This window comes from Mauremys reevesii, linkage group 16, assembly GCF_016161935.1.
Source record: "Mauremys reevesii isolate NIE-2019 linkage group 16, ASM1616193v1, whole genome shotgun sequence".
Taxonomy (NCBI): Eukaryota; Metazoa; Chordata; order Testudines; family Geoemydidae; genus Mauremys; species Mauremys reevesii.
The window spans coordinates 20,420,480-20,434,094 of NC_052638.1; the positions used below are offsets into that span (position 1 = coordinate 20,420,480).

A 13,615-nucleotide genomic window follows, 5' to 3' on the forward strand; every position below is an offset into this window, starting at 1 on the left:
AGCTGCTGGAAAAGCACATGACAGAACACATACTTGTGAGGTTACATAACTTTGTGATGGTTTTGTTTCCCTGTAGCCAAAGGTCGTTAGCTGTTTATTCCTGTGACAATTCACACATTAGATAATTATAACAGGGCATCTCCACTGGGTTATCACCTTAGAGTAGGGTTTGTGTTGTGAAGGGTGGTGGCTAACTTGTAAAGTGGTCACTGGGCAATGCTTTTGTCTCAACTGTTCACACTTGTTTACAAACTTCTGTTATGGAGAGCACTCAATCTCCCTTATCAACATTTGCTTTGGAGAGTGTGTGCGCAACCATTCTTTTTTTAACCATGCTGTCAGCAGCGCTAACTCATGCACTTAGCAGCTATTATAGAGTGCTAATCATAACGTTGAAGCAGGTCATGGTTGGAGTGTGGGGGAAGAAGGAAAGGCCGTTTAATCAGTGAGCAGTGGCAGATGCCTGTACTGCTACCTGAACTGTGTTTCGTTTTTCTGCATGTGAACCTACCCATAAAAATGTTTATCTACCCATTTTCGGTATTGTGGGTTTTGCTGCTTTTAGAACTAGCAGTGGTTTCTAAATGCTCATAAACACTAACTGCACTTTCCGCATCCCTCCCGTGTATCCTTGGGACTTCAGGTATTTCTTAACCTGTGTGGGAATAAGGTTGTGAGTATGGATGAGTCCAGGAGGCAGACTGTGACTCTGCTACTGCAGGAGGAAAAGTGAAAGGAGACATACTCTGTGTCAGCCATACAACAGGTGCAAGGAACATCACCTGGTGGGTTGGCTCTGCCCTACACATTCCGGGGCAGAGCCACTTGCCTCTCTCTACACAAATATACCCTTTCTACCTGTGCAGGAATGAATTCAGCTGATTGGGGTGAGGCCACTTCCTTCTCATCTCTCACCTCCAACCCCAAAAAGGAGGTAGCCAGCAAAGGAGAATAAGGAGCTGCATTACACCACACCTTACTTTCCTGCATGGGCAGGCAGCCATAATCTGCCACTTAAAAACTGGAAAAGCTAGAAAAATTAGGAACCTCCACCACTATGTTTGTATAAATGGAATCCAAAGCAAAATAACTCATTCTTCCTATACATGCCACAAGTGCTTCAAAAATGGTAACAAACAATAGTAGTAAACATAGCAAGTGTACTGATTACATATGAGTGTCAAAAAGAGTCAGTTAAGACTAAAATTTTACATTATAGACAGAAAGCTTGATTTACTTCTACAATAATTGGTAAACAAAATAGAACACAAAATTACAGTAAAATACAAAAAGAAAAATTAAAGGACCATCCCACTACTTTCAATTTGCTGTTAATTAAGGGCTCAATCCTGCACCCACTGTAGTTAATGGACATTTTGCTATCAATCTAAGCCCCAGGCGTGCAAAATCTTATGCATATATTTAACACTGAAATCAATAGGATTGCTCATAGCAGTGAAGTTAAGCACATACATAAAGGTTTTCATAGCAGTGAAGTTAAGCACATACATAAAGGTTTTCAAGATCTGGGCCTTACACAGGAACAGGATATAGCCCCCAAAGAAGTAAGTGATACAATGGTGATAAAAGAGGACAGCAAATATCTTAGGAAATTACTATAAAAGAACCAGTTAATAAACACTTTGTCAACCATTTACAGGGTCATAAGTGTTTATCACGGGTTTCATAATATTCTTTTTTTAAATGCTCCAGCTTCTGGAGACATGCTATCATGTATCAGAGGGGTAGCCGTGGTAGTCTGGATCTGTAAAAAGTGACGAAGAGTCCTGTGGCACCTTATAGACTAAGGGCTTGGCTACACTTACAAGTTGCAGCGCTGGTGGAGGCTTTCCAGCGCTGCAATTAACACCCCGTCCACACTTGCAGGGCACAACCAGCGCTGCAACTCCCTGTTGGCGCTGGCTGAAACCCAATCGGGGTTGGGGTGGGGGGGTGCAGTGGGTGCTGCGTGCACCTCGCGCTGCTCAGTGTGGACACTCACTGTCCTTTACCCTTACTCCTCCTCCAGGCTATCCCCCTATCCCCTCTCCCTGTTCAGCCCACTCTGCACATCTGCTTGCACTCTCTTGCTCTTGCCTCAGGTGACTAAATGCCAAAATAATTTAAAATCTTAAAATCTCCTGCCTGTTTGCTGCAATGTGGTGTCAGTTAATCAGTTACAGGTTACAGGTAACCACATAACCACATCAGCCAGCACCAGCAAGCACAGAGCATCAGCATGAGCACAGTAGTGAGTGGCAGGGGTTTGGGGTGAGGCGTGGTGAGAGCGCCTGTTCAGCTCCGGCCGGCTCCTTTACGATATCAGCAAGCAGATAGCAGGATATAGGATAGGGGGGGGCAACGGGACGGCACTAGGGTGAAAGTGAAAAAAAGTGCCTGCGGGTGAGTGCTCATTACCGCGCGCCTAGAGGGTGAGATGCTCCAACGACCTGCGACCTGGTTTTTTACTTGGACTTGGACATGGACAACAGGGGGTGCCCAGGGTCTGGAGGCTTGAGGGACACTTGGGGGGGACACAGGAGGAGGAGGAGGAGAGGGGAGGAGGAGGGGGAGGAAAAGCTGGGAGGAGGGGGAAGGAAAGTGGGGGGAAAGAAATGGAGAGCACTGGAGGCATGCAGCCAGGAAAGCCAGGAGGAAAGTCAGCAGCCAGCGCCAGCAGCAAGGACAAGCAGAGGAGGGTACGGGAGCGGCTTTTATTTTAGCGGCAAAATGTTTCTGGAGAGGGAGGGGAGGATGCATGCATGGCAGCGGGGGTGTGGGGATGGTGCATGGAATAGCCCTAGATGTATGTGTAATCTGCTAATCTCTCATCAGCATCTGCTTCAATCCAGGCGTGGGCATCCAGCCGCGTGGGCAGCGTTAGCGCGCGGAGCCACTCCGTTGGCTTGTCCAGTCTGCGTGTCCAGCGTCCGCCGCGTCCGGTGACCATTTCTGCGCTGCATCCGGCCTGGGCTTAGGGTCAGGGGAACATCCCCACGCACAGCCCCTCCCCATGTTCCCCTGCAGCCCTAGAAAGCTCCCCGCTGACTCTCGTGAGGAAAGTTGATGGTGTCCTGTAGTGAATGTTGGGAGATAGATGAGTGAAGAGATAGGGAGATAAGAGATAAGATGACCCCTCTAGCCTGCACCCGACTCCCCCCTCCAACCAGCTCAGCCCTCCAAAGCCCTCCTCTCCTCTCTCTCCTCTCACTCCTCTCTCTTCACCTCACAGTAAACTCACCATTTTCCCTTTCCTTTTAGTTTTCCTTTTGCAAGTGAGAAAGGGAACTTCAAAGTGACAATTCCCTCAGTGAGATAGTTCATGTCTGGAGTGTGTGGATAGTGGTGTGCTGTTGTTGTTAAATGTTAGTGTTGACTGTTTGACTCTGAAGACTGCCCAGAGATGTTCAACAACAGAAAGGCTTCAAAAGAGAGAAAAAATTTGAAGAAAAAATGAGACAAGAGAAAAACTGTCAGAGAGCAAAGAAAAAGGAAAGAAAAAGAAGAAGAAAGCAAAGAAAGAAAGGAGAGAGAAAGAAGAGAGAAGCAGGGAGAAGCAGGGAGCGGAGGTGGCTGAGAGAAAGGCTGCGGAGTCTATAGGAGGCGCCAGCGCTGCCAAGCAGAGCAGCAGAGTCACTCAAGCCCCTCACCCCCCGTCCTTTGTGTGTTGTGCCCCACCCGCCTTGCTCAAACCATGTCCCCCCAACCACCACTCCCACACAACACAGGCTCCACCACCACACCTCACCCACCAGCCAGCCACCACACCCCCACCCAGCCCCCACCACCACCACCCCCCCCCCCTCTGCATGCAGCACCCATGCAGGTTTGTGCATATGCAAAACAACAATGATTAGACCAACCACACAGTAACTTGGCATATGCAAACTTGTGACTGTACAGTGTGTTCTTGTGTGTATGTGTCTGTCTGTCTGTCTGTCTGTCAGTCTGTCTGTCTGTCAGTCTGTCAAAAATCTTTTTCTTTTTTCTAAAAATTTTTTAGGCTTTGAAAACAGTTATATTATAAGAGATAGAAGAAAAACAGCAAATCATATTATTATTATGGATAAATAGATTATTATTATTATGGATAAATTCACTAACATGCAAAACAGTGCAATGCATTCTTGCAACATTACTGTTGGCTTCTGCCCTCAGGCATCCCCCTGCCCTGTCCCCTAATCCTTGCCTCTCTCCCTGCTCTCTCTCCTCCTCCCTGCCCTGTGCCTCTCTCCCTCTCTCCCTCACTCCATGCCTCACTGAATGTGTCACACCCTTCCCCCCCAACCCTTCAATGGAGGTTCACCCTTCGCTTCAACTTGGCTATGCGGTACAGCCCCCAAGTCTACTTCAGCGCTCCATCTCCAGCGAAAGCAGCATCCACCAAATTAAATCTAGCTCCATTCTGTACCGGCTCAGCCTGTGTGCTCCTCCTGCTTGCCTCACTGTCCTTTCCCATAGGTTGGGCCTGCCAAGCTCTCAGGCAGGGTGGGTGGGCAGGGGGTCAAGGGGCATCCCGTGGGGGGAGTGACATCCCCCTATCTTCCTGCTGCCCCTACTGAAAAAGTCCTGATGCCTGCATCTTCCTGAACCTGTTCCTGTTCTTCATCAACCATGCTTCCGCACCTTTCCGTGCCAGCCTGTATCCAGAAATACCGGGAATCCATAGATCCCAGGCCAGCCTGAACCAGGGGAGAGAAAACAGAGGTGGTCCCCACAATAGCCCCTGCACTCCAGAATATCGGGCCAGAATAGAATATCCCACCATCAGCTAAGCCATCCACAAAGCCAGAAACCCTCCCATCCACAATGTCCCCACTTTTGCCGCTTACGTTTGTGCAAAGCGAACCACAATGTCCTGAACTCTGATTGATTTGCCTTATTCCAAACTGGTTCCGACCATTCCAGGGGACCGACCACCCAAAACGCTTTGGTTCCACCACATCGCTTTCCACAATTTGCAGGGCTGCTCTCAATCTTGTGTCCTCTCTCAATCTTGTGTCTGGCTCGCCAGAGTGTCTTGAGAGTGGCAGCACACTCGCCCACAGTTGCCCAGACATCCAAGTGAGTTCTGCAGCCACTGTCAGCTGCAGACAGCTTTTCTCTGTGATCCCATCCCACCACTCAGTGCTTGTTTCCCATGCCCAAGCGGCGTTCATGCGGTGCTGCACTCAAAATGCTTTTCAGCGGCGTAGAATCACGCATGCAACGGCCAAGCACCAGAGCAATCGCTCGACCGGACACTCCTCCTGCTCACTACACTCGTCCCTGGGAGTCTGCCACAAGCTCGACTCCATTCACGACCTCATCAGCAGAGTCCTCCAGAAATCGAAGCTCCATTGCCACCGAACTTGCCAGAAAGAGAGCTTAGCAGAGAGTAATCACAATGCGGCGCAGGCGCGCAGCGAATGAATGCTGCAATGGGATGTGACGCCGCACCACCGAACGCGCCTTCAGCGGAAATGCCGGCATGACCTTCCTTCCCTGTCCACAATACTCAGAGCGAAGCGCGCAAAAGCGGGCGCAAAAAAGTGGATAGCTGCTGCCCTGACACAAATGTAGCTGTAGCTGTCCGCACAGCTCCTGGCTGGGCACTGTGGTGCCACTGCAGCGCCAGCGCTGTGAAGCACAGCTGCATGAGCAGGCGCAGCTAACAGATGTATTGGAGCATAAGCTTTCGTGGGTGCATCTGATGAAGTGGGTATTCACCCACGGAAACTTATGCTCCAATACGTCTGTTAGTCTATAACAGGGGTCGACAACCTTTCAGAAGTGGTGTGCCTAGTCTTCATTTATTCATTCTAATTTAAGGTTTCGCGTGCCAGTCATACATTTTAATGTTTTTAGACGGTCTCTTTCTATAAGTCTATAATATATAACTATTGTTGTATGTAAAGTAAATAAGGTTTTAAAAATGTTTAAGAAGCTTCATTTAAAATTAAATTAAAATGCAGAGCCCCTGGATCGGTGGCCAGGATCCGGGCAGTGTGAGTGCCACTGAAAGTCAGCTCGCATGCTGCCTTTGGCACACGTGCCATAGGTTGCCTACCCCTGGTCTATAAGGTGCCACAGGACTCTTTGTCGCTATCATGTAATAATCTCCACTTTCATTTAAAAAAGAAAAAAGGAAGTTTCCAGCCCTTGTAGTTGTGGAAAAAAGCTTGACAATGTGAACCATAAACACTGAAAAACTAGAAAGTAAATAAAAGAGCCTACAAATTTAAAAAAAGAAAAATCATTATTTTTAAGCCAATCACATGATTTTTGAGGGCCCTGGCTCATTATTTATGAACACTTAGGATTGACAATAACCAGCAGTGGGTGGCTAGTGAACTTTGGGGCAGGTGCGCTGTAGCAGAAAAAAACCTCACATGTATACAAATTTGGCATCTGCAATCAGGCACTTATGCATTATTTACCTATTTGGAATGTAACAGGGTCTCACTCTCTGTCTCCAGGCTGGTATAGCAGCTGAGATAATACCAGAAGTGGCAGCTGCAGCAGCAAAAAGTGCCTACTGGACATTGCAGGAGAGTCAAGACCCCATTTGGTCTGTGTTGTTGTTCAATGATTTCCCACAACTTTTCTCATCCAGCCTGCCTGCAGTACTGCAGATGGAAAGTCTCTGCAGGACTCAATTGCAGAAGCTTGCTCTTATTCCTGAGCTTGGTTCCTCTGCTCATGGGGCAAGACCAGGGGCAGCTCCAAGCCCCAGCACGCCAAGCGCGTGCTTGGGGCAGCAAGCCACGGGGGGCGCTCTGCCGGCACTGCGAGGGCGGCAGGCAGGCTGCCCTCGGTGGCTTGTCTGCGGAGGATCCGCTGGTCCTCCACCCTCCGCAGGCAAACCGCCAAAGGCAGCCTGCCTGCCATGCTTGGGGCGGCAAAAACCCTAGAGTCGCCCCTGGGCAAGACACAGGCTGTGGTGACTGAAGGGCTCTCTAGTGTGTCAGCGGAGTTTTAAAATTCAAAGTGTACTGTGAAGCAAGATCAAAAATTGATTTTGCCTTTTGTGTTTTGCTCCTTTTTAATGTAAAACATGACCTCAAACACCGCCTGTCTTCCTGCACGTATTTTATGTCTGAAATATCAAACATCAGGAACACACTTACTTCCTTCTTTACTAGAAGACTAAAGGAGGGGTCTCACATCTCTCCATCCTCTAAACTGGGGAGGAGAGGGAGTGTAGGGAAGGGAGGGAATGTTTACTATTAGACAATCTAATGGTCCCCTCCAAACTGATTTACGGGGAAGAGACATCTACCAAACTACAGCTTTGCATCATCAACAAGTTCTCTGAAGATTTCACCAAGGTTTCACAACAAAGAGAGTGAAGACATTTAAAAAAAAAAGTAAAACAAAATGAACACATGTGAAAAGACTTGCAAGCTCTCTTTGTATATCAAAAAGTGCAAACATTTGGTTTGCATGTTTTGTAGTTCACTTTGTAATTGTATATGCATTTGATACCTATTTTCTTATGTTCACTACCCCTTGAAGACTGAACTTTAATGTAAAAGGATACTGAACAACAATGTACATTAGGATCCAACACAAAAACTGGATCTAGTACATGGATGCATTAATCTAAGTTTTCCTCCAAAAAGACTGTGAAGTAATATCTATAGAACTAAATTATTAGCTTACATCAGAAACGGACTTCGGCAAGTCAGTAACTAGCAGGATTTCAAGTGGCTTAAAACAGGGCATAAAAACATAGCATGTTGTCATTTTGACTTTGGAAATCTCTCATGAGAAGACAGTTTCAAGATCTTTATTCCAACTTCCATGAAATTCTCAATTATTTTGGATATTACAATATATACAACCATATTTTGAGTAAAATATTAAGAAATTGACCCCCTACCCTTTCAGATAATAGGTCATCTATACTTAAAAGTTGCAGCATTTGGAATGCATTATTCCTGAAGTCCAAAGATCACTAAAAATAGTGACAGTTTCCCACAGAAATTGGCAAGAGGTATAAAGCAGCACAGTACTGGTGAAATGGATTTCCCTAACAATGGTAATTTATTAATATGGAAATACAGTAGCATTCAGAGTTGAGAAATTATGGCTGTCAGCTATGATACTTTGATAAAGTACAAACATTTTAAAAAATAAGATTAACATGCAGGTGAAATCCACACATGCAGCAACGACAGAGAATGTCAACATGTTCATTGTGCCTTATAAACAATTTTTGATACTAGAGAAACCACAAAATGGGTATTAAAGCCCTTCTAAAGGGAAGTTAGAGAAATATAAATTTCTGTGTTTCTAGCCATTGCAGATTGAGAAAATTCATGTCATTCTGATACCATACTGCTTTCCCCCCAACTCATTTCAATTCTAACATTATAGCAGACATTCTCTTCAGAGCAATTAGAGATACAAGACATTTGAATACCTAGGCTACCAGCTTTTTGACAGCGTAAGGTCAAAATTTTCATAGCCAGCTTCTGAATCCATATTTTCAGAAGCAATAATCACCCACAAATCCCCCCTGAAGTTAACAGTAGTTGCAGGGTTTTTTTGTTTTGTTTTTTGTTTTTTTAAAAAGACACTATGAATTTTGGAGCCCAACTCTATGGATCCATATTTGAAAATGTTGGGAAAAATCATTAAGCTCTCATTCTAGCTGTGATTAAAATCATATCAGACTGGCATTGGGAGTAAAGGGAAGCAAAATGATAATCAGAATGATGTGATTTTAAGTTCACTATCTCACAAACTTATAAAAACAAATGCTGCACACAACTGAAAAACTGAGAACTAGATTACTTTCTCGAGGACTACTTTCTTGATGATTCATAGGATATCAGATCTTAAATCTGTCACAGTTCCTTACATCTAGCACTCCTTTCTGGAACTAATACAAGATTTAATACAGAAAGCCCTGGACCTCAGACCAGTATAATTTTCATTTCCCAAAACTAGAACAAAAGCTAATGACTGTTCATGTGTTACAGTAACAATGTCTGTATTTCCTAGGTCATTTTTTTTTTTAAACTTTTTTCATATTTTAGAAATGGTAACCACATCTCTAACAAGTTATTGTCACTGTCTAACCTCAACCCTGAGCTTTTCCATTATGAGAATGTCTGGCAATGCTTTAAAATTCATAATAAATAATAAAAATTGAGAAGTTCTGTGTCCTAATTGACTTCTCATATTGTAGGAAGGATGGAGTAGAGGCTAGGGAATGGGACTGGGACTTCAATTCCTGGCTCAGGCACAGATTTCTTGTGTGATCTTGGGCAAATCACTTAAGCTACACTGTGCCTCAGTTCTCCGTACATAAAATAGAGAATACCTAGTTACATCAAACTAATGTTGTGGTAATAAAAAGCCACTGGGACATTCAGCCACTACGGTGATGAGAGATATACAAGTACTTATATCAAAGCATTTACAAACATGCCACTCAGTGGTTAATACATAAAGTATGTTCTTATACAGAGGGCCAAATTTCAACTTCAGATTTCTCAAAAGTAAAGTTAAATGTTTGCAGCTTCTGTTTTTCTCCAGGGAGAGTAAGGTTTGACAACAGCAGGGTTTTTTTTTTTTTTTTTTTTTTTTTAATTAAAACGCTTACAGTATTTCATTACCAGCATCTGAAACAGGCAATTGACTGAGTGAACATTACAAGGTCAATTGGCAGGAAAAAATTACACTTCTCAAATGCATACCTAATCTGGTTACAAATGTTTTACGCTTACTTTAGCAAACCAAATTTTCAAATGTAAAATCTAGTACTCATGCACATTATGTAGATTTGCGACATGTCCTGTAAGACTAAGTCTAGAATTCAGTTAATGAATTATACTAATTCATAAATGTGGTTCTTATCGGTGGAAGACACTCAGATACTACAATGACGGGAGGCAGCATAAAGCCCTAAAATAGACAGATATAACATCCTAGAATGCCTTACTTGCCCTGATAGCTAACTGAAGCTTGAGAGCAAAGTTTAGGAAAAGCAGCCCGCTTTTCGCAGTAATTTTAAATATATGTTTCATCTATAAGGGTAATACTGAGATAGTACTACAAAGAATTCTTGTTTGTAAAGCTATTTGAATTAGCTTTTCACCATTCCCAAAATAAGTATTTCAGTAATGAGAAGCAGCAAATTACCATGCAAAACTGCAAACCAACTTCATCTGCTAACCTGGGAGAACATAAACTGCAATTACTAACTCAAGAGAACTCATAATTATCTTTTACCAGGAAAAAAAACCTGAGTTATTTAAATTATTTTCACAGTTTAATTAGAGGAACCAATTTAAAAAAAATCTACAAATTTTGTTTTAAAGGGACCAAATTTTTAAATGGCCTTTTGTAACAAAGAATTTTGTATGTATGCATATGTCTTTGTAATTCCATGGCAAGGAGGAAAACATGCAATATATTTTACCAGTCTATTCCTTAAAGTATGCCATTAAAAACTAAGCATCACCCAAGTAAAAATAAGAGAAACAGAATTGCCCTTGGAAGCAATTAAGGTTTTGGGGAGTTTGCAAGACTTACAATATACAATATTGTTCAAATATAAATTTCCATTGTACTATCTCAAGAAATTAAGCTAACTTCTGCCAGTGACCCCTTGTTTCATTGGTGTAAAACCTTTTAGAATCTTTATTACTCCCCTTTACAAGACAGAGAAACCAACTCCAAACATATTTCTTTTGATACATCTTATTAAGTCTCTTCATCTTCTGAAATAAAAGAAACAGTTTATGTAATCCACTGTACTTGGACTTTATGATCTAAATGATCTGGAGAAAGGGGTAAACAATGAGGTGGCAAAGATTGCAGATGATACTAAACTGCTCAAGATAGTTAAGACCAAAGCAAACTGTGAAGAACTTCAAAAAGATCTCACAAAACTAAGTATCAGAGGGGTAGCCGTGTTAGTCTGGTTCTGTAGAAGCAGCAAAGAATGTGGCAGCATATTATAGAGAGACAGATTTTTTGTAGAGGTGAATGAATGGGTGAACACCACTTCCAAAAGCAGTGATGCAAGCATGTTTACCAGCAAAGTGGAAGTCAAGTGGGTGTGCTCATGCTACAAAGCTCTAAATATCTGTTTCAATATATCAAACCTAAAGACTGGGCAACAAAATGGCAAATGAAATTTAATGTAGATAAATGTAAAGTAATGCACATTGGAAAAAATAACCCCAACTATACATACAATATGATGGGGGCTAATTTAGCTACAATGAGTCAGGAAAAAGATCTTGGAGTCATTGTGGATAGTTCTCTGAAGATGTCCACGCAGTGTGCAGAGGCAGTCAAAAAAGCAAACAGGATGTTAGGAATTATTAAAATGGGGATAGAGAATAAGACTGAGAATATATTATTGCCCTTATATAAATCCATGGTACGCCCACATCTCGAATACTGCGTACAGATGTGGTCTCCTCATCTCAAAAAAGATATACTGGCACTAGAAAAGGTTCAAAAAAGGGCAACTAAAATGATTAGGGGTCCCATATGAGGAAAGATTAAAGAGACCAGGACTCTTCAGCTTGGAAAAGAGGAGACTAAGGGGGGATATGATAGAGGTATATAAAATCATGAGTGACGTTGAGAAAGTGGATAAGGAAAAGTTATTTACTTATTCCCATAATACAAGAGCTAGGGGTCACCAAATGAAATTAATAGCAGCAGGTTTAAAACAAATAAGAGGAAGTTCTTCTTCACACAGCGCACAGTCAACTTGTGGAACTCCTTACCTGAGGAGGTTGGGAAGGCTAGGACTATAACAGCATTTAAAAGAGAACTGGATACATTCATGGTGATTAAGTCCATAAATGGCTATTAGCCAGGATGGGTAAGGAATGGTGTCCCTAGCCTCTGTTTGTCAGAGGATGGAGATGGATGGCAGGAGAGAGATCACTTGATCATTACCTGTTAGGTTCACTCCCTCTGGGGCACCTGGCATTGGCCACTGTCAGTAGACAGGATACTGGGCTAGATGGACCTTTGGTCTGACCCAGTACGGCCGTTCTTATGTTTATCACTGGATTTCAGAATTTGTTGTAACTAATGACATGTAACACAGTAGAAGCGCGGAACAGTAAAGTATAAATTCAGGAGTTTATTCTCAAAACCCATTAACATAAACATAGGCATTTGCCAAACAAATCTTGAAATTGCTACAAACCAAACAGGAGACTATCTTGGATACTCAAATGTCAGTATTTTGTGCTGCCTTTGCCCAACCTGAGACTTCAGGACATCATCAGCTTTTAACTGGTACAAATCTGTTTAGTTACCAGTAGGAAATGTTAACTAGCTACACAAATTAAGAAAGTAAAAAGACTCTGGGTTTGTCTTCACTACCGGGGTAAGTTGACCTAAGTTATGCTACTTCAGCTATGTGAATAATGTAGCTGGAGTCGATGTAGCTAAGGTTGATTTACCCCATGTCTTCGAAGGGAGATGCTCTCCGCTCGACTTATCTTACTCTTCTCAGGGAGCTGGAGTACTGGAGTCGAATGGAGAGCACTCTGCTGTTGATTTAGCAGGTGTTCATTAGACCCACTAAATCGACACCTGCATCGATCTCCCTGGTAATGAAGACAAGCCCAGATTCTCAGCAGAGGCAAGAACTCAAGCAGCTCCTTTAACACAGAAGGGAGTGAGAAAGGAAAGTACAATAGAAACTTAAGTGGCACCTCCGTTGGGATCCTTGCAGTGGACAGCTGAAAGCCTTTCAGATGCAATCTGACTGAGAGTCACCACTGAACATTTGTGCTACTAGTACAGTATCTAGTAGATTAAGCTAAACTGGAAAAAAGCACTCTTATTCTGGAATAAGAGTATCCACACGTGGAGTTGCATATGAATAGATACTGTGCTTTAAATTCACACTGTACCTTAATCCAAATTTATTTTCAAGTGTAGACAAGCCTTAAGACTGTAACCAGCTACATGAGACATGCTTGGGGGGAAAAAAAAGCTATTTGTGGTTTAACACTTAAAAAAAAGAAGCTAAACAATGCTCTAACAGCACCTTTGACTTAACTGTCATTACAAAGGAAAGTTCATAAACTAAGACTGTCACCGTAAAAGAATTGACAAATAATAAACAACAAAAGCACACATAAAAACCCCAACACAATTAAGGATTTTTTTTTCCTTCTGAAAAATTAGAGATTTAAATTTGGAAGGCTTCCCACACAAGAAACTCAAACCTTGGGCCTAAATTTTGCTTTAAAAATTATAAATAGAAGAACTGGAAGTACAATTTAAATACTAAATACATATGCATTTTTATGTTAACATTGCAAGAAAGCAGCAACAAGCAATCACACTTTTCAAAGTGGAAGATACAAAAACATAAAAAAGGAAAGACCATACACTTACCAAACCTTGAGAAAGTACGTGCAGAGCTGGCTCTGTCATCGTCCGAATTGGCCATTTCAAACTGATGCAGCTAATCACAAACGTCTCAGGCTAAACTACAGCAATTTTCAAAACTGTCCAGTGAGGGTTAGAAGCAATCAGCATTAAATTAGTGAAAGCAGTGTTAGCAGAATTATTAACATGATGCACTGGACAATCAAGGGAATAATTAAGGTTATTTATTATTTATGTTTTCCCTTTT

The 13,615-nt window shown here is 42.7% G+C and overlaps 1 protein-coding gene across 7 annotated transcripts in view; it reads right to left on the reverse strand.

Annotated features, from left to right (window-relative positions):
- PHKB (phosphorylase kinase regulatory subunit beta) overlaps positions 1 to 13,615 on the reverse strand; it is a 187,166-nt gene that overhangs the window by 170,848 nt on the left and 2,703 nt on the right. For 5 of the 7 annotated variants that reach the window (XM_039503735.1, XM_039503733.1, XM_039503738.1 and 2 more), the window contains exon 2: positions 13,375 to 13,487. The exons of 1 other annotated variant lie outside the window; for it this stretch is intronic. In XM_039503735.1, the coding sequence (XP_039359669.1) occupies positions 13,375 to 13,429 (55 nt within the window). In that variant the 5' untranslated portion in view covers positions 13,430 to 13,487. The remainder of the gene's footprint in view (positions 1 to 13,374; positions 13,488 to 13,615) is intronic. One more of the 7 variants, XM_039503740.1, reaches the window with a different exon arrangement.